The sequence below is a fragment of the Benincasa hispida genome, chromosome 2 (genome assembly GCF_009727055.1).
Source record: "Benincasa hispida cultivar B227 chromosome 2, ASM972705v1, whole genome shotgun sequence".
Classification (NCBI taxonomy): domain Eukaryota; kingdom Viridiplantae; phylum Streptophyta; class Magnoliopsida; order Cucurbitales; family Cucurbitaceae; genus Benincasa; species Benincasa hispida.
In genome coordinates this window covers 1,676,581-1,697,351 of record NC_052350.1, presented here as the reverse complement: position 1 = coordinate 1,697,351, position 20,771 = coordinate 1,676,581, and the positions used below count along the sequence as shown (strand labels likewise).

Sequence of the window (20,771 nt, the reverse complement as noted above, 5' to 3'; positions counted from 1 at the left end):
TCTACTATCTCCCACTTGCTTGTTTGTACTACACAATCATCTTTTCCTTCTCTCTCTACCAATTCCATCAAAGTCCACGCTTTGGATTCTCACTTCGAGAATACTTAGGGCTTCGAGTGGTGGTGTCGTCCTCGGTTGCTGTTGGCTCCTGCGTTGCTGATCATGTAGACGACTGTGGTGCAGTTAGGCGATTGTTTACTGGACCTGGACGATAAGGAGCGTAGAGGAGTTCGCTTCCACTGGACTGAGTTTGATTGAAGATTGTCTTCAATTGGTACGTTTACTCGGTCTTTTGTATTTTAATTGTTAAAGCATGCCAATAATTAGTGTTACAATGCATATTTGTTTGTTAGAATGTATGTTTGGTAATTCTGTCACAATAAAATCGGAAAGATCTACTTCCACTCATGGTACTCTTGTTTAAGAGTTCCTTCAACTTTAACAGTCATCAGTCTTATAGAAATCGGAAGTGGTTGTCGAAGTTGATTATCAAAGATGATTTTTGTTGGAGTTTATGTAGCCAGAGGTGGTTGTCGGAGCCTGAAGTTAGTCACATGAAGGTATATTGGAGTTGGTTGTTGAAGTTTGTCATCGTAGGTAGTTTTCGAATCCCAGAGTTGGTCGGGTGAAAGTGGTCGTCAAAGTTGATCATCAAATATGATTTTCACTGGAGATTATAGTCGAAGGTAACTGTCAGAGCCCAAAGTTAGTCACATGGAGGTAGTATTAGAGTTGGTTGTCGGGGTTTGTCATCGAATGTGGTTGTCGAAGCCTCAAGTTGGACGTCAGATTTACTCACTCAAAAGTGATCATCAAAGGTGATTTTCATCGGAGTTTATAGTCGGAGATGGTTGTTCGGAGCCTACGAAGGTAGTTGTCGGAGTTGGTCATCAGAGTTTGTTGTCGGAGCCAATTGGTCGTCAGAGTTGGTAGCGCGAAGGTGGTCGTCGGAGTTTGGTCACTGGAGGTGGTTGTCGGAGGCCAGAATTGGTTGTTGAAGTTGGTCGTGCGAAGTTTGTCAGAGCTCGGAGTTGGTTGCCGGAGCTGTCATTGGAGGTGGATGTTGAGTCCGAATTTCATCGTCAGAATTTTCATCGAATGTAATTGTCGTAGCTTGGAGTTGGTTGCTGAAGTTTCCATCGAAGGTGGTTGTCGGAATCTGAAGTTAGTCGTTGGAGTTGTCATCAGAGGTGGTTGTCGGAGCCCGGAGTTAGTTCTCAAAGTGTGACAGTGGCCGATGGGTGGAGCCATTGAAAACATGGGAAGAAAAGAGAGTTGGAGTAAGATGGTATGAGTTGGTAAAATATACCAACTCAACTCCACCAACATTTAAAGTTGGTGGGTCAAACAATGAGTTAGTATATTATACTAACTCAACTCAAATCATGTTGTGAGTCAAACATCTCTTAAAAGTCTTCTTTAAAAAAAAAATTCAAAGTTAAAAGATATTTATAAAATATATGACCCAAGGATGATTTTTTTTAGGGTAAAAAACTCTTAATAGTACATAAGAAGAATAATGGGACTATCCTGATCCCTCCTATGACATTGGGGTTTCTGCTCAGCCCAGAATAAACTGAAGCAAAGGATTTGATTATAAATATATAACACCCTCCCTCTCCTTTGACCTTATATGTTATGTGTGTATATATAGCATATATAAAATATAGTTTTGAGATTCAGTTCTTATATTCAATTATGGTCATAATTGATAAATGAATAATATATTGTTTGGACTTTGGAGTATATCAATAATTGATGATCCACTTTAAATGTCATGGCAGAAAATTCTGACACCTACTTTTTTCCCTGCTGCCAATCATTAAGGAATGGTTTACCCAATCAAGGATAGGACCCCCACTCCTACATGATAATAAAATAAAATACAAACCCAAATGATAAAAATTAAAATCACAATAAATATAAATAATTTTGAAGCAAAGGAACATAAGAAAAAACAACCACCAAATTACAATCAAACCTCTTCATCCAAGATATGAAAGAATCCTATGGAAATATATATATATATATATATATATTTTCAGATAAAAGAGCTGCTTTGAGAGGTTAAAGCTTTTTAATAGCATGAGTAAATTTGTTTGAGAGAAACAAGACAAACAGAGAAGATATTCTCAATAGTAATCTAAATTTCAAATTGTGAAGACTGTACTCCATTGAGAAGCTTGATAACTTCCCAAGTGTTAGATTGTACAATATATTTGTAACACTCGAGTTTAAGAAAGGTAAAGAAATAAATCGAGATCATATCGAAATGAAAGAGATGTTGAGTATATGAAAACATGGGCGAAGAAAGATTTAAAAGAATTGAAATTATACCTATGCCAACAAATGTATCTTACTTTTGAGTGACTCAATTATAGGAACTTTAAAATTAAGTGTGCTTAACTTGGAGTAATCCTATGTTAGATGACCTCTTGAAATTTTTTTAAAAGACTTGGATTGGTTTGTAAGGAGAAAGCAATAACGAGCACGATGTGGTCAAGTTGCAAAGAAATGTCAGGTCCATTAGATGCCGAATCTACATGAATTAAGTCTAAAAGAACAACATGATACATCAATTTTTTTTCTGAAACTTAGAGACCAAAAAGAAAGTAAATTCAAAACTTAGGGGTAAAAATATAACATGTTGAAATAGAGACCAAATGAAAATTTTGGATCTAATACTATCTTAGGATGGTCTTATTTAATAACCATTTTGTTTTTTGTTTTCATTTTTTAAAATTAAGTCTATAGATATTACTTTCACCTTCAAATTTCTTTATTTGGTATCTACTTTTCACCAATGGTTTAAAAATCAAGTCAAATTTTGAGAAATTAAAAATGTAGCTTTCAAAAAAGTTGTTTTAATTTTTGGAATTTGACTATGAATTCAACCATTATACTTAAAAAAGATGCAAATCATTGTAAGAAATGTAGATGATATAGACTTAATTTTCAAAAACAAAAATAAAAACCAAATGGTTACTAAACGAGAATTTAATATTTACATAGGCAAGTAGCTCGAACGACGGAGAATTTATAAAAAAAAAAACTTCAGCCCTATTTTCTTTCTCTCCATCCACTTTATTATATATACCTTTAATAGGAATGTTCTATGAATTATGTTAAATTAATAAGGTTAAAAATCATTTTCGTCCTTAAACCTTCATTAAAGTAATAATTTAATTCCTAAAGATTAACTGGTAACGATTTAATCTTTATACTTTCAAATTTGTAACAATTAGTCTGTAAACTTCAATAATAACAATTTATAAGTACCTATATTTTGAAAATCGTAACAAATTTAGTCCCTTTTCTTTAAAACTAAGTGTTAACTTTTATCATGTAACAACTTAATATTTATAGTTTATTAAAAAAAGTTGACTTTCAATCAACGATCTGCATGTGTAAGCTATTTAATTAAATTGTAAGAATATTTTCTATAATAAGGATTAATTCGTTACAAACTATAAAATATATGGACTAAATTTTTATTTATTACAAATTTGAAAGTAGAGGGATTAAATTCTAACTAACAAAATTTAATGGACCAAATTGTATTATTAATATAATGAAAGTTCATGGACAAAAAGTGATTTTTAACCAATCAATAACTTAATTTTTTTTTTTTTAAAAAAAAAACAATTAATAACTTTACATGTATTTTTAAGTTTGTGTTTAAAAAGTTGTCCAACCAAATATAAAATTGTCTAATATGTAAATATTGGAATTTTTTATGTAATAAAACCTTGACATATTGGGGACATTTCATACACAAACTTGAAAGCTTTAAGTACATATATTATTCCATAATGACTTTTTAAGTAGAAGAGACATATTAGATAAGTTTTTAAACACAAAATTTAATTTAAAGTTTATATGGACAAAACATGTATACCCTATCAAATAAGTTTTAGGGATTTGTTAGTTTTCTAAGGAACAAAATTATTTTGGTCACTCTATTTTATTTTGAGTTTAATTTCTATTTAATTTAGATCTCATTTGATAATCATTTTGTTTTTTAAAATTAAGCATATTTCCTTCTCGTTCTTATAATGATTTGAATCTAATTGTTGAATTCTTAGGGCCCGTTTGGATTGACTTAAGAAAAAAATGTTTTTCAAAAACTCATTTTTATTTAAACACTTTTGATAAAAATTGATGAAAGTACACTTGAAAAATTATTTTAAGTGGTTGCCAAACACTCCAATTTCTTTCAAAATGACTTATTTTTTAAAATTAAACATTTGAAAATTTATTCCAAACACACCTCTCAGTCAAATTTCAAAAATAAAAATAACTTTTTAAAAGCTGTTTTTTTTAGTTTTCAAAATTTGATTTTATTTTTTAAACTATTGGTAATAAGTAGATAACAAAAAAAAAATTTGAAGGTAAAAGTAGTATCTATAAGCTTAATTTAAAAAAAAAAACGAAATAATTACTAAATGGGGACTTAATTTTTAGGTTACAAATTTAAAATTTACACTTCTACTCCCAAGTTTTTAAATTTAATTCTTATTTTAATCTAGATTTCAAAATGTTACATTTTTATCCGTTATCTTGTGTTTAGTTTCCATTTGATTCCATGTTTCAATATTTTGCGCTTTTTACTATAAATTTTCCCTAATGTTCATTTTAATCTTTGACATTAACTTTTAGTTAATTAATTTAAAAATAATCATGATATTAAAATTTTAAATTAATTTTCATTGTGACGAAAAAGTTCAATTAATTTTAATTCTCTTAAATTAACTAATAAAAGTTAACATCAAGGACCAAAAGTGATACTCAGTCAAATCAAATATAAAATGTATAAATCTTGAATTGCAAGGATCAAATGGAAATAAAACTCAAAACTCAAGGGTAAAAATGCAAAACTTAAAATAACTCAGGGAGTATCCTTTATATTAATGAATCATTTTAGTTTTGGGGCATGATGAGGGTATTAGAGAGGTGTCAACCTGGTTGAGATGTCTTGAAGAACCTAATCTCTCTTGTCTTGTGGATATTATTAAAAAAAAAAACTGAAGTAAAAGTGTAAGTCTTGGAACCTAAAGACTAAATGAAAATTAGACTCAAATTTAGACTCACTTTTTTAGGTGAAACGATTAAATTGGACAAAATCCCTAAAATTTCAAATGTCAAGCTTGGGATATTTTCGCAGATAAAAAATATCAAACTATTTACAGAAATAGTAAAAAAAAAAAAAACACGGATAGATACTGACGAACTTCTATCAACCTCTATAAAAAAAATTAAAATTTTGCTATTTTATGTAAAAAAAATTTCCTTATTTTTCTATTTTTGAAAATCCCCTGTCAAGCTTTATAATTTAACAAAAAGACATATCACATTTAGAAAACCAAATATAAATTTCAACAAATTACTATAGGATGTGTAGCAAAATCTTATATGTTTATCACAATCTTCTTCTATCATCTTCGATCTCTTTTCATTCTCAATCGTTCTTAATTTTTTTTTGGCAAACTGCAAAAACCACCTGTGAATTATGGTGGTAGTTACACTTACACATTCAAGTTCAATTGTAGAAATTGGACTCTCAAACTTACAATATATAATTGTAGGAATTGGATAATCCACAAATGATAAAAATTGAATCATCAAACTTATCCAATTGTTATAATTTATATAATCATGTAAGTTAGAAGATCCAATTTTTAGGGCTCCGTTTTTACCCGTGAAAACTCTATGAGTGATTTTTGCAATGTTTTCTTTTTTATTTTTTTGTTAGCCATAGAATGTGGTAGAGAAAAATATCAAATCATTCAATAAAAAATAATTATAGATATTCTATAGTTGTCTATTATATAGATCTCTTTTATCTCTTTCTCAAAATTAAAGTTAGGAATGAATGGTCTATATATGATGACTATGGGAGGGCTTTAACAATCCCTTTCAAAAGACAACATTGAAGTCTCTTATACATTTTTTTTTCCCTTTAAACAACCAAATTCATTACATTCAAAAAAATGGCTCACCTTTCAAATTACTCTTGGACATTTGGAAATAACTTTGGATTTAATTTTCTTCTGTGTTCTAAACTTCTGGTTGGGGTTTCTCAGTTCTCTTTTTAATTGGGACTATCTTACTTTTGTTAAAATTTGATGCAATTTAAAGTTTACTTGTGGAGATCATTTTATATATTCAAACAAGCTAAAATAATGTGGCTGATGCTTTTAATTTCATCATAATGGAGAGAGAATTAGAAACCGTGATTTTGTTTTGGGAATTTAATATGTGGTGTGGAGATTCAAATCTCGACCAAATCTCTTGGTTGAGAGTATATGTCTTATAACAATATAGTATAAGGTTTGTTTTGGTAATGTTTTCATTTTTCTTTATTTTTCTTTATTTTTTTTATCTTTTAATAAAGAAAAAAATGAAACTATCAGTTTGTTTAGTAACAATTATTTTTTTTTATCGAAACAAAAACAGAAATGTATTTGGTTACTAAAAACTAAAAATAAAAGAAATTAGAACATTGACCAACGGGTGATGACTAAGTTATATATATAGTTCAACACAACATCCGAGAGTAGAGATTTGAAACTCTATTATTCTTAGGTTGAGATGTAAATGACTTCAACAAGTTGGGCTATATATGTTCATGTGTTTAGCTGATTTTCTTATTTGTGGGGTTAACATAGAGTGCAACAAATGCCTTATGATATGTAATAAAGATTTGAATATCTAATCTTTTAGTCAATGTTTTAATACTTTTAAAGGTTAGTTGGTACAGAATCGAAATAAAAGAGTTATCAAATAGATCATAACGACATTGACTTATGAAGGGTGATTTTGAACCAGACACTAGAATTACAATATTCCACATAGGATGCTTAAAGTTTGGGTTGAAAAATAAAATTTGAGTTGAATTTTAAATATAATTTTAATTTGATTGAAAGGTAGAAAATTAATGAAGGAGCAATAATGTTTATTTTTGAAGTGGTGCTGGATATGTACCACTTTTTTCTTCAAAAGCAACCACAAAATAAAACTTGATACATACATTAAATTTATGTTACTCTTTACTAATATAAGGACATTTTGTGGGGCAATATTTTGAAACTTTTAAATGCACGTGAAGTGTGAACTTCAAATTTTGAAGAATTATGCAAATTTAATTAATTAAAATTAATTATTGATTTCTATATCTTTTTATAAAAAGTAATTACGATAGATATCAGTTAATAATTAAATGTATAATAACATTTTTAAAGAATTTCAAATATAGACTCTATAACTATTAGACTTCGAAAGCCGGATCTAAATTTTAGTTATAGCCTCTAAATGTATAATAACATTTTTAAAGAATTTCAAATATTGCAAAATCTATTAGTGATATACTCTGAAAGTTGGATCTAAATTTTGCTATATCTACATATTATTTTGTATTGTACTTTGTTAATACTTTAGACATGATTACTATATTTGCAACGGTTCATTTTTAAAAAAGATTTCCATTTTAGTTCCAAAACCAAAAAAATTAATCTGCTTAAATTTCTTTCATTTTTTTTCACTATAAGAATGTGGACTTTTGCAGACGACAAAAACGATCGGAAAAAGTCCGAAAACCGTTGAGACAACCTATCCTAACGGAAATCCAACCGTCAGCTACATGTTAGGAAAGCGTCGTCGGGAAAACCTTCCTTGACCCAAAAAAACATTTTCATCGGGAGAAAAAGATATTTCGACGAGACAAGGATGGGGACTTTTGTCGATCCTAAATGATGCGCATCGGGAAAAGTTATTTCTCTCGACGGTAAGAATAATTTCAGACTGTTGAGAGAAGCCAGCTTATGCCGATGGTTCTGTTTGGCGTCAGGAGATGGTTACTTATCCCAACGCTCAATCTACGATTCTACCGATGGCAAAAATTATCTTGAGAGTTATTTTAGCGTGAAATTATACTTTTTTCCTGACCCCTGTACCATTAGGAGATGGTTACTTATGCCGACGATGACCTATTTTAGCGTCGGGAAAAGGGTAAAAACAAGCACGAAATATTTTTCTCGACCCCTCCGTCAGGATTACATATTTAGGCGTAGGAATATCTTTTTTTTCCTTATTTACTAAATTTTATATCTATTATTTTTACAAATGTCATACCTGTTTGAATCTTACAAATATCAAATAAACTATATTAAAAATTAATAAAATTAATTAAATGTTTACAATATTAAGTAATATCTAAAAAACATGTTTGAATCTTACAAATTAGTCAAATAAACAACTACTAATACTATTAGACAATCACCCTATACCAACGGGAACCCAACATAAGAACATTAATAAATTCAAATGAACTTTATTCAAAATGAATATAAACTTAAAAGTCAACTTAAGAACATTAAGAAATTGAAACAAACCAATTCATATTTGCACATTTCAATCTCAAACTCAATATAGTATATATCTCTCTCAAAATTATTCTCAATAACTCAATTGAGAACATTAATAAATTGAAACAAACCAACTCATATTTACATATTTCAATCTCAAACTCAATATAAAAGAAATTTAAACTTAAACATAATTATACATGAAGTTTTGCAACTTCAAAAAATCAGGCTACTTCTTTTGCATACTCAGTTGATAACTTGTTACTAGTCTTAATCCACTTCTTATCAATTCTTAATAATATATGTGATAAGTTGAACCTATATGATTTAGACAAGTAATTATATTAGAACACATAATTTCAATTTCTAAGTATTAATTTTTTGTTAGATGAGTTGTTTTCTTTAAAGAACAATATTCAACCATAAATAATAAACCCAAGTTAAAATATATATTAAGATTTTAAATTTCATTTCATTTCTTTCTTGTTTTTGTTTCTTTTTTGGATGTGTTTTCGCCATCATCTTTCAAAATAAAGTCTTCAACAATAATCATGTAAAGTAACCATAAACCATAAGACCATATTCCCTAAGAGCCTAATAAAGTCCAAACTAATTCCCTTTATTAAGGCCACTAAATAACTTATAATTTTTTTCTACTTCCCATGTGAGACATATTCTCAATATGGAAAGTGTGTCCCTGTTTAACTCTTCCATCAATCTTGCATTTCAAATTTGATATTCCTCCTCTAGTACAAATTTGTTCGTTTTTTACTGCTTGTCACTGCATTTAAACTCCAAAAGTTTGCTCATTATTCAGTTAACTAAACTAGAACTAGAACTTCTATATGGATATAATCCGAAGTACTTAAGGTACCTTGAAAATAATTCTTACCCACTACACAAAAACTCAAAACAATAATTCTTGAATCTAAAAACCAACAAAAACTCAAAAAAATCGAAAGTAATTTAAGCCTTGCTAGACAGCATGTTAAAACTGAATATAACAACAAAATATTATGAATAACTTAAGCCAAAGAGATTGTGGATATTTGAAAGCTACCTAGAAAGTCCCAAAACAAACCAACAAAACACCTACCCACTACACAAACGACATAGACAAGCGACAACTGGCGGCAAACGGTGGCAGTTGATGGTAGTGGTAGCCCGATCTGTGACGGAAGAGAAAAACGAGTGTGAGAGAGGAGAAGAAATAGAGGGTTTGAGAGAGAGAGAAGCAACAGGAGCAGCGGTTGCTGAAAAAGAAAGAGCAGAAAAATGAGGGTTTTAATTAATCCTCTCCCGACACTCTAAAAAACCGTCGGCTAAGTAGGTTCTTCCGACAGTCGTTTGGACAATCGTTGGGAGGACTCTAATAAAAATTCTCTAACATTTTTTTTAAAAAAATTGACCCTCTTCCGACGTTCGAAAAATCGTCAGTCTAAGTAGGTTCTCCTGACAGTCGTTTGAACCACCGCCGGGATAACTTTAATAAAATTTCGGTAACCCTTTTATTTAAATTTACCATCTCCTGACCCTTGCAAAATCATCGGACTAAGTATATTCTCCTGACCCTAGTTTGAACCACCATTAGGATAACTCTATTAAATTTTCCCAACTTTTTTTTTTAAAATTAACTCTCTCTCGATGCTTATACAACTGTCGGATGAAGTATATTATCTCGACGATAGTTTGACCTATCGTTGGAATAATTTTAATAAAAGGTTTCCGATCTTTTTTAAAATTGACCTTCTCCCATCGCTCTTAAAACTGTCAGGCTAAGTACGTTCTCCCGACGGTAATTTCACCCACCGTCGAGATAACTCTAATAAAATTTTTTCAACCTTCTTTTAAAAGCCGACGTCTCGTCTATACCGTTAGGATAGACACTATCTCCCAATGTTGCAACTTTAGCGTCAGGAAAAATAAGTTTTCCTGACGCTTTTTTCTACGCCGAAAAAAACCAAAATTCTTATAGTGTTTTCCTTTCCTTCAAAACTTAATGGATAAAATATTTTTATACAACTTTAGAGAGACATCTCTCCTATCTAATAGGGGTAATAACCCCACAACCCGAATAATTCGGACTATCCAACCCAAAATATAAGGGTTGGATTGGGTTAGTTTTGTTTTTTGGTTGGGTTAGGTTAAACTTTTTCTATTTTTGTTGGGTTGGGTCGGGTCGTGGGTTGGTTAAAAAAAATGAGTTCACCCAACCCAATCCGAATTATATATATATATATATATATATATATATATATATATTATATATATTTCTTTATTTAAAGTTGATTACTTTATATTGATCCATTTGTGAATTTTTAATTTTTTTAAAAAAATTGTTATGATATTTGTCTTTGTTTAAAGTTTGCAATAAATATCATAGATATTTGGTATTTTGCATTTGAAATTTATGAGATTTTAATTATTAGTCATGTGTTGTATATAAATTTATTTTTAATTAAAAAGAAAAAATAAGTTATAACTCAACAATCAAACCCAATCCAACCCAAATTTTAAGCATTAGGTTGGGTTGAAAATTTTATTTGGGTCATTTCGGTTGCTAACTCGACTAACCCAAATTTTCGGGTGGATCATAAAATACCATCAACCCAACTCATGTATACCCCTGCTATCTAAGAAAATAAGAGTGTTAAATTACAAACTCTCAATGAGTTTGTGACTTTGTGTTTATTTCATCTTTCAACTTTAAAAAGTATCTAAAATAAAGATTTTAGACTTTAATGTTTGAGTCTATTTGACCTCTAAATTTTAAAATTTTTAGTATGAAAATTAAATGTTATGTCCTTATCCGTCCTTGAAGCCGTTTGACGACTTTTTAAAATCATAAACCAAGCACAAATTAGTCCAAAATCTAGGGTCGTTCTATTAGACATAAAACTTCGATTTTACATCTAATGGATTTTTATTTTTATTATTTTTTTTATTTTTACATTTTGGGAAGCACTAAAGTATATAAATATAAACTAATATAAACCAAAAGAGAACTATCCAAACTCCCACTAGCTTTTAGGGTTAGGGTTTTCTGGAAAAGAGAGAACAATAATTTTGTAATTTTGTTAAAGTAATTAATTATTACTACATTTGCAAAGTTGTTTTTTCTTTCAAAGAATAATTTTAAAATTTGAATTGTATTTTTTGTGTCTACAAAAATGGCTTAATTTAAGGTTGGCATCCATATTTGAAACACAAACCTCCGGTATGTTTTTGGGCAATAAAATAAAAATGCAAAAACCTTCCATAAAAGAGGGCTTTTCTGCAGAAGTTATATATATTGTGTACTGCTTATTAAAAGAAATAATAAGAATAATACAGAAAGAACAATCATAGGGCTAAGAAATATTTTCATTCAATCCATATTAATCACTTTATCCCATCAGACTCCCAATTTTCCACTGTACAATTAATTTTAGTAACCCTAAAACCCAAAAATACACACAGAGTAAATATATTTATATATCATATTGGGGCTTTGAAATTTTTTATCTTTTTTTTTTTTTTGAGAGGAGCCATTTTTTTTCAAACTCACAGTGAATTCCTATCAATTTAAGAGGCACTGTCAGCTAGGTGTATTCAGGTAAAAGGGACCATCCATCTTAATTTGCTAATTAAATATATAATAAAGTTTCAATTTTTATTCATAAAGAGGAAGAAAAAGGAAAAATAATGGTTTTTACCCGTCAAAAATTGTAAAGGTTGTAAAGGGTATTTATAATTTGGCGAAATTATAAGTTTTTAGTTATCTAACAAGTTGTTGATAAATTCGATTTTTTAAAAATTAATTATTTTATTTTATATATAATATAACCCTAAATTTTTAATTTTGTATGTAGTGGAAACCATAAATTTTAAAAATTTAAAAATTTAGTCACCATTTGGTAACCATTTAATTAAAAATTATAAAACATGGTTTATTTTTTTATTTTTAGTACAATTGGGATAGGAGGATTTGAACCACAAACCGCATGGATGCTAACACACTCAAATGCCAATTGAACTATGCTCGGTTCGGTAATCATTTGATTTTTTGTTTTTAGTTTTTAAAAATTAAGCCTATAAACAACTCTTCTACCTCTATATTTTTTGTTTTGATATCTACTTTTTATCCATGTTTTTAAAAACTAAGTTAAATTTTGAAAAATGAAAGTAATAATGTTTAAAAATCTATTTGATTTTTGAAATTTGGTTAAGAAATCAGCTATTCTACTTAAGATTATTACAAACCATGTAAGAAAATGAGAGGAAATAAAGCTTAATTTTCAAAAACAAAATAGTTATGAAACAGGATCTTATAAAATAAATTTGTAGTTTTAAAAGTTTAGGGATGAAATAGATACCAATCTCAAAATTCATGCATTAAATTTGTATCTAACATTTTTTATTATTATTATTTATTATTATTCTTTTTTGTTTTTAAGATGGAGATATAAAGTAGGGCTCAGCTTTTTGACTGGCTCTTCCCAATTGTTGCAGTTGTAGCTACAGTCACTCTATTAATATCCTCAATTATTATTATTTTTCTTTTAGATTCCCATTTTATCCATCATATATAGAACTACTTAAAAGAAAAGTCTCCTCTCTCTCTCCACAAAAATAAAATAAAATAAAATAAAATAAAATAAAAAGGAAAAAAAAAAAAAGAAAAAAGAAAAAAGCCATAGGAATATGATATTTTTGTAGGGTTTAAGGTTTTTTTCTTCATGAATCCCCATTTTGCAATTTCTGTTTGGACATGTGTGAACTTTTTGCAGAGATAATGATAAGAGATGTGTAATATATACTCTTTGAGTAAAATTGTAAAGCCTTTTCCATTTTTTTAGCTACATAATCATATGGTGAGTTAAGCTTTTAGTTGCACTATATATACTTTCATATAGTTAAAGGGTTTGTACTTTGTTGGCTTCTTTCAAAATATATGGTCTGTGAGGAATAACTTTTTTTAAAAAAAAATTAATGGAACAAACGGGATTGAGAAGTGCACCTGAACATCTAAACTCATATTGATGACTCAATTGACAAAGCTTAGTTTAATTTTCTCTTTTTAAAGGGATACTTTATTAACGGACGTATGTGAGAAACATATAACCTAACTAAAAAGAGATATATAGATATAAAGTAATAATTAAGAGTGAAACTAGTTTTACTTGGAATTATAGCTGTATTAAACTGATTTATTGTTATTTTGTGTTAGGATTAATTTCTCATATAAATGCACTTCATTCTGTCCATTGATTAATAGGCATAGCCTTCAAAATTCTTATGAGAAATTATTACACCTCACTCGTCTCTCGTATTTAATTTCATCAATAGACTAGTTCGATTTTACTTGGGTGTTCACTTGGATGCATCTATCTTGGTGCATCTCAAGTATAGTCAATAAATTTTATTTGTCAACAAATGTAATGACCTCATATCCTTCACTTTGATTTAAAGGAACCGTCTAAAAGATGTTTGAAAAATTGAACCTCATTCATCAAAATAATTTGTGTGATCGAAAATCATAGCCCATCAAATCAAGCTCATGGCACTTTGATTAATCATTTAACTACCTCATTATATTCATATTCCAAACAGGAAATTAGGGTTAGATTATATTTCATCTTTTCTCTTCTTTTAATCTTTTACATTTTGGGTAGAGATATTATTGTTTTGAAGTCTTAGTTGTATTCCATTGTAATCCTATTAAAGAATTGAGTACAAGTTTATATGTAATAGTTCCTAATTAAAATTGTGATGAACTTGGATAATTGCCAACCTTATATAGCTACCATTTTAATTTTCCACACAATACAATATACATGGATTATTGCTAAATATATACACTTAGACTTTCCTTTTACCCAATAATTTTTCCAATGTGTGTCTTGTCAAAATTTTCTTTTGCATTAATGAAAAAGTTGTACTTGATAAGGAAACTATGCAACATTCCCAAGGTATAGTAGTTTATAATAGAAACTAACCACGTTAATTAAAGTCTACGAATTAGGACTTCGTCAATATATAATTCAATTGGTTAAAAAATATACTATCAAACATATATCAAAATGCTTTTTAAACAAAATACTAGAAGATAAAAAAGAATCAGTAGGTACACCCGAATATCTCAACTTTATTACTTTTATGAGCTTTTTACTATCAACCAAAAGATTAGACGCTCGAATCTCTTCATCCCAATGTGTTATTAAACTTGAGAAAAAAGTTGTACAAATGGCTTTTCCAATTTAAGGTTATTGTTGTAATAGGAGATTGGGTTAATTAGCCAATATATAGTGGTTAACTCACGTATAACGGTCTTTGAATTTCGCGTAGTTGTGATGTAACATTAAGATATATTGAACAAGACCCCTCAAATTTGCATTTGGTTTTGAAAGATTAGTAAGAGGGAGAAAATCATATATTATAGAGAGATCATATAGCATGAATTAAAATTTGAAAGTTTGATAATAAATACAAAATTCAACTTGTGCTGTGAAAATCTTACTGCCCACCATATATCTCTATTGCATGCCTGTGGTCCTTGTTGGCATTGAGTTGGATGCCTTTAAATTAAAAGAACCTACATTGGTCCCTCATCTACTAAGTTGGAGAGTTGGAATAGCTTTCTATCTTCTAATAATCCAATTGATCTCAACTCTCTTCAAATACCTTACACACCACACCTTTTGCAAAGAAAATCAAATCAAAACCCTAATTTCTTGCCTCTCCTATGAGAGGCTTTTCCCTTTTCTCAAGTCACAATTATACACTAACTTTTAGTTAGCTTTTACATTATTGTTCAAAGCAAGTAGTTATAAGCCATCTCGACCAACCCTAATCATAATCTCGATGGATAGTTTGAGTGCGATCATACCAGCATTAATTAATGCACCGAATCCTATCAAAACTCTACAGTTAAGCGTGTTTGGGCGAGAATAATACTAAGTTGGGTGATCACTTAGAAAATCCTCATGTTGCACCCCTTAAAAAAATTCTAGACGGGTAGTTCAATAATAATTTTGCGTTTAGAGATAAAATTCCATAATATTTAAACTCATAATTCCTAAATAAAAAACCTCTAGCTTTAGAAAAGAAATACCCCACAACAGTAAATTGAAAGCAATCGGTAAAAAAGAAAAAAAAAAAAAAACTGAGTTAGGATCATCCTTTATTAATATTATTGTAACGGATGTTCAAATCGATGAAAATGAACTCTATGTTTTCCTTCTTTTTCCACCACTCTTTTGGTCATTTTTTAAAGGTGTAGCATTAGCAATTTTTCTTCGGTTGCAATATATTTTTTTAATTGAAAAAAAATTGGGGAAATTTCAAAAGTGTCTTTAAAAAGTTGAATAAATGTCTAAAAAGTTTGAAAATTGAAAATTAAAAGTATGTGAGACCTAAATCAATTAGTTTCCTAGTTATACTTAGTCTTTCGAACCCAATCTTTAATTGAAAGAGAATTTCAAACCAAACCCATATTGAATTTGAATGACACACACACCAAACCAAATCTTGTGAAAGATAATTACAAAGAAATGAAGATTTTGCATACTAGAAGTTAAGAGAACAATAAATAAATCTAGGGTTTTTTTTTTATATTGAGTATGTCTTTTCTTTTGGATATATATGTAGTAGCTAGCTAGGGCATGCATTCTTCAACTCATGATGTATTAAACAAACCAATAAAGCTGTTTGTAAATGCTGAAAAAGGTTAGCCCTTTTACTTTCTTCCCTTGGTTTAATTTGAATGGTCCCCATAGGGAAAGTTTTATATATTATTATTTAGTGATGAGTTAAAAATATTTATACCCTATTTAAATTTCCATTCCTACTGTCATATACTGATGGATAATTAATGAATCAAGTTGTAAAATTAGAAAGAAAAAAAAATTAGTATTCAACCAGTAAATGTAAATTTTAAAATTTGTAGAGCTATGGATGTGTTAACCTAGTGAGATGTTCAATTGTACTTCTGATCTCTTTTTTTGCTCTAGTATCTTGCTAAAAAAAATTACTAGATAGAAACTTGAAGTATATTTTTTTAGCTTCTTTCTCATACTTTATCCAATACAAGACTGTTAGTATATTATGGTTTCATTCTCGAACAAATTCTCTAAATCTAGGGAGATTTGTATCCCCTTTGATATATAAACATTGATGACGAAACTATGTATCATTCACACTCTTGTCTGTTTCATTAATGTATCATAAAAAAAAAACGTGCCACGTGGTCGAGAACACACCTTACCTTTTCCTTTTCTATCTTTGACATATATGCAACATGGAAGGGGTTAAATAAATTCCTGGCATCTTCTTTCCTTTACCCATCATATTGTCATTTCTTGTGTTAAAGTTTTGATTCCTTGCAAAGAAGGGAAGTTTTTAGAGTATTTTTACTCTAAAAAACATAGCTAGGTTGTGTGTTTCCATTGGTGCAATATATAAAATCTCCCCCTCCTTCTCTTCTTCTTCTTCCACACATCAAAGAAAAAAGCTCTTTCTTTTGGTGATCAATAATTTGAGGGCCAACAACAACTGACATTTCTGGTCTCACAGCTTCAACAACTTGGAGTTTTTGGTAATTTTCAAATAATATAATGTAAGTTCATTATTTTCCTTTTTCACTCACTCACTCACAATTGAATTTTTTTTTAGATGATTTTATATATTTCTTGAAGGTTTCCGATGGATCTGAAGAGCTATGGTTAAATTATTCATTATATACTTTAGAAAAAGCTTTTCCAAGAAGAACCCTTTAGAGTTGAGACGTTCGAGTCTACCTACTACTGATTCGTCTCATCATCTAGTTTCTTGTTGAAAATTTTTTAATTCTTTCTCTTTTTGTTTCATTATAATCATACTAATTCAAGTTTCCAATATCTTATACAAACTTCTCTCAAATCATTACAGCTTGGATGATCCATAAAGGCATATCTCTTGGAAGAGTCTGATTTTTGAAGGATTGATTGATAAAATGGAGCAAAAATGATGAACATATCATGATATATATATGAAATTATATATAAAGATATGTTGAGGAATAATTCTTCAAAAGAAAAGGGGTGTGAAGCAAAAGAAGAAGGAATTAGAAGTAGTAATAATAATGATGATGGAAAATATAGTTTTTCTAAGGCTGCAAGTACAAGTTCAAGACAATGGTCAGGATTTAGAAATCCAAGAATTGTTAGAGTTTCTCGTTCATTTGGAGGCAAAGATAGGCACAGCAAAGTTTGTACAATTAGAGGTTTGAGAGATAGAAGGATTAGACTTTCAGTTCCAACTGCAATTCAACTCTATGATCTTCAAGACAAGCTCAAACTTGGCCAACCAAGTAAGGTCATTGATTGGCTTCTCGACGTTACCAAACTCGACATCGACAACCTCCCTCCCCTCCAAATCCCGCCCGGTTTCTCTCCGTTCCACCAACAAATGCTCTTCCCTCAATATGATCCTCATCATCATTATTATTCCACTTCTTCTTCTTCTTCCCGACTTTGTAATTCTCTCCCTCCTCCTCCTCCTCCTCCCTCCTTTGCGCTTGACGTAAAGGGAATTGATGCGTATCAGACGACAATGACGGTCGAAAAAACGAAACTTTGGGATGTGGATTTAGGACTACAAGAAAAAGCAGCAGCAGCCACAACAGCAACAACGAAAGGGAAGTGGATTGATGGAAGTAATACTACTAATAGTCAACAAGTAGAAGATTACAATGAGCAAATTTCATCTCAAAAGCTCTTATCAATGGCCATTTGTTCTTCAAATTTACCCAATATGATGAACAATAATTCCACTCCTTACAATAATTACAACTCTTGTTTATCACTTTCACAATTTGGGAACAACAACAATGATGATAATGGAAATTTTCCATCACAATTAGTTGAGGCTGCAGCTCAAACAAGTACTTCATCATCTTCTAATTCTTCACTATTCTTCACTCCTTATGCTTCATATATTACCAATCCCTTTGAAAGCCATATCCATTTCTTGAGCTCAAATTCCCATGTTAATTTGTCCAATCCCTTCATGCCTAATTCATCTCTCCACCCTTTTGCCTCACAAAACTTGAAACCTTTTCCACCTCCAAGTTTCAATCTCAAGCAACTTCTTCATGCAGCTGACAACAATCCTGGGGGCAGCCGTGCCGGTGCAAGCTCCTCCGCGAAAGATGGGGCGGCCGAGAACTCGTAGAGGATGGAACCAAGAAGGTTCTTTATCTATAAAAAAGTTAAGGTTTCAAAGTTTTCTCTCTAAATCCTTTCGGATTTTCTTCAGAATATACAAGTTAAATGTTAGATGAAAACTCTCTTTGAAGAGAGATTGTAGAAAAGTGAACTTGTAATTTTGATAATTGTTTGAAAGCTTTTGATTTATATATATATATGTTGGAGAATTAGACATTTGATATTTTTTAATACATCAGTTGTAATATATCTATACATTTTGGTTTGAATGAATCAGTGTATCCAAGTTTTTGTTGATGAATGTAATTGTTATATAGGTCATGATAGAAGAAAGGAAACAAGGATGGAAATTACCATTTTTTTTTTTTTTAAAGAATTTTAGGGACCAAATTAAAAGAAGGAAAAATAGTAGGAATTGTATCTAAATTCTATTGTTAGCTCTACAAACTTTTATTAATTTGAAGATGGAGATTGAGATGAGGATATTTGAACTACTTAAGTAGATTATATGTTCATTTACTAATTACTATATATTAGAATGTTAACTTAAGAATCACTTTGGGAATCAAGGCGTGATGAGGGCATTATGGATGTGCGGGTGTACTTACTAATCCTTCGACCTTCAATATCTTGTTCAAAAGAAAAAGAGAATGATCCTTAAGGTCTTGAGACACACAACTGTATGTTTTTGGAAGAAAATTTGAAATAAAATTTGAATACTATTTAACTTTGAAGAAAGATTTGAATTTAATTAAATTAATGGATTGTGCAATTCTGCTAATAGTTTGGTTTTTTTTTTTTTTCCTTTCGAAGAAGATACTTTATCAAGCGTATGTGAGAAAAATATAATAGAGACAAGTTCGTTCAAAGATGTCAACCTAGTTGAGATGTTTCGATGCACTTGCTCATCCTCGTCTTATGAATATTTTAAAAAAGAAAAGAAAAGAGAAAAGTTTGTGCAACAGAAAAATTGCAGTTACAAAATAGTTGACATTAATGATCTAGATTAGTGGATGCTGTATAAAAAATTATTGTAAAAGTGAGTACGTATATATATAGTAGGTTAAGTTATAAAAAAGGGGCTCTAAACTATGGGGTTAGTCTCAACTATATCATTCAATTTTAAAAAGTTGATTTTTTTAAAACATTTTTGGAAGAATTTTGCCTTTAATTCATGGATAAAAGAAGTTTATGTATGCTTAAGTAAACAAATCTAAACGTATACGGAAAAAAAATAGTTAGGGTTTGTTAAAAAAAAAAACTATAAACATAAGGAAAAAAATTGGGATCGTGAGATTAAAAAGAGGAAAAGGACAATATGTATTGTTCATATGTATGTTATCCGTTATGTATTTTTTTTTTTTCATGCATGTGTTTAGATAATTTGTACATATAAGTAGATACAAAACTTCTATTTATAAATTGAAGGCATAAACCTTCGAGGTTATTCTGAAAAAAAAATTCAAATTTCAAGTGTTAAAATAAAATTTTCTAAAATTTAGGGGTATAACTGAAACCAACGTTCATATATAATTCAAGGGTATTTTGATAATTTAACCGATTTAATTCTAAGCTCACCCTCTATAATTGTATATACTTGTCCTTTTATTCTAATTTTATTTTTGACTAGATGACACGACGACGACAGCGATATACACTTTTTATTAGGCTATACAAAATTTAGGAAACAAACAAGAAACATGTTATAAACAACAGCAATCAACAAACAACAATAGAAGTTTTTTCCCCCTCTTTCAAAGTCTAGTAGACAATATATGATTTTAGCTTAATAAGTGTCATCTATTAGCCTAAAACATTGAACAATAACTGACAAAGTATAAGTATTGGTGCACATTTGATATAGATTGTATAGAGACCAAACAAATGATGAGGAGAGACCAAAAAACGACCAAAAAGAAAACATTTGAACACTGCAACATACATATAAAAAACAAGAAATAGACCAAAGAAATGAGTAGGTATACCCAAATATTTCAACTAAATTGACACATTCGCAATACCCTCATCATATCCAAAATTGAAAAAATATTCGTCGATAAGTTGATATACATGTAAATTGAATTGTTGATATCGATATTAAATATCCACAGATGTATCTTTGATATCTTTTTATAAATGCTCATAAAATAAAAAAAATACATCTCTTTATTCAACATGAATAGAAATTCTAATAACAATATTCATAACTTAATTTGAGAGTAAA

At 29.6% G+C, this 20,771-nt stretch overlaps 1 protein-coding gene across 1 annotated transcript; it reads left to right on the top strand.

Annotated features, from left to right (window-relative positions):
• Window positions 1-16,665: 16,665 nt before the first annotated feature.
• On the top strand, window positions 16,666-18,844 carry LOC120071402 (transcription factor TCP5-like). Its single transcript, XM_039023664.1, has 2 exons — window positions 16,666-16,959; window positions 17,271-18,844. Exon 2 carries the CDS (start codon window positions 17,391-17,393, stop codon window positions 18,552-18,554), a length of 1,164 nt encoding a protein of 387 aa, XP_038879592.1. The 5' UTR covers window positions 16,666-16,959; window positions 17,271-17,390; the 3' UTR covers window positions 18,555-18,844.
• The last annotated feature ends 1,927 nt before the right edge of the window (window positions 18,845-20,771 follow it).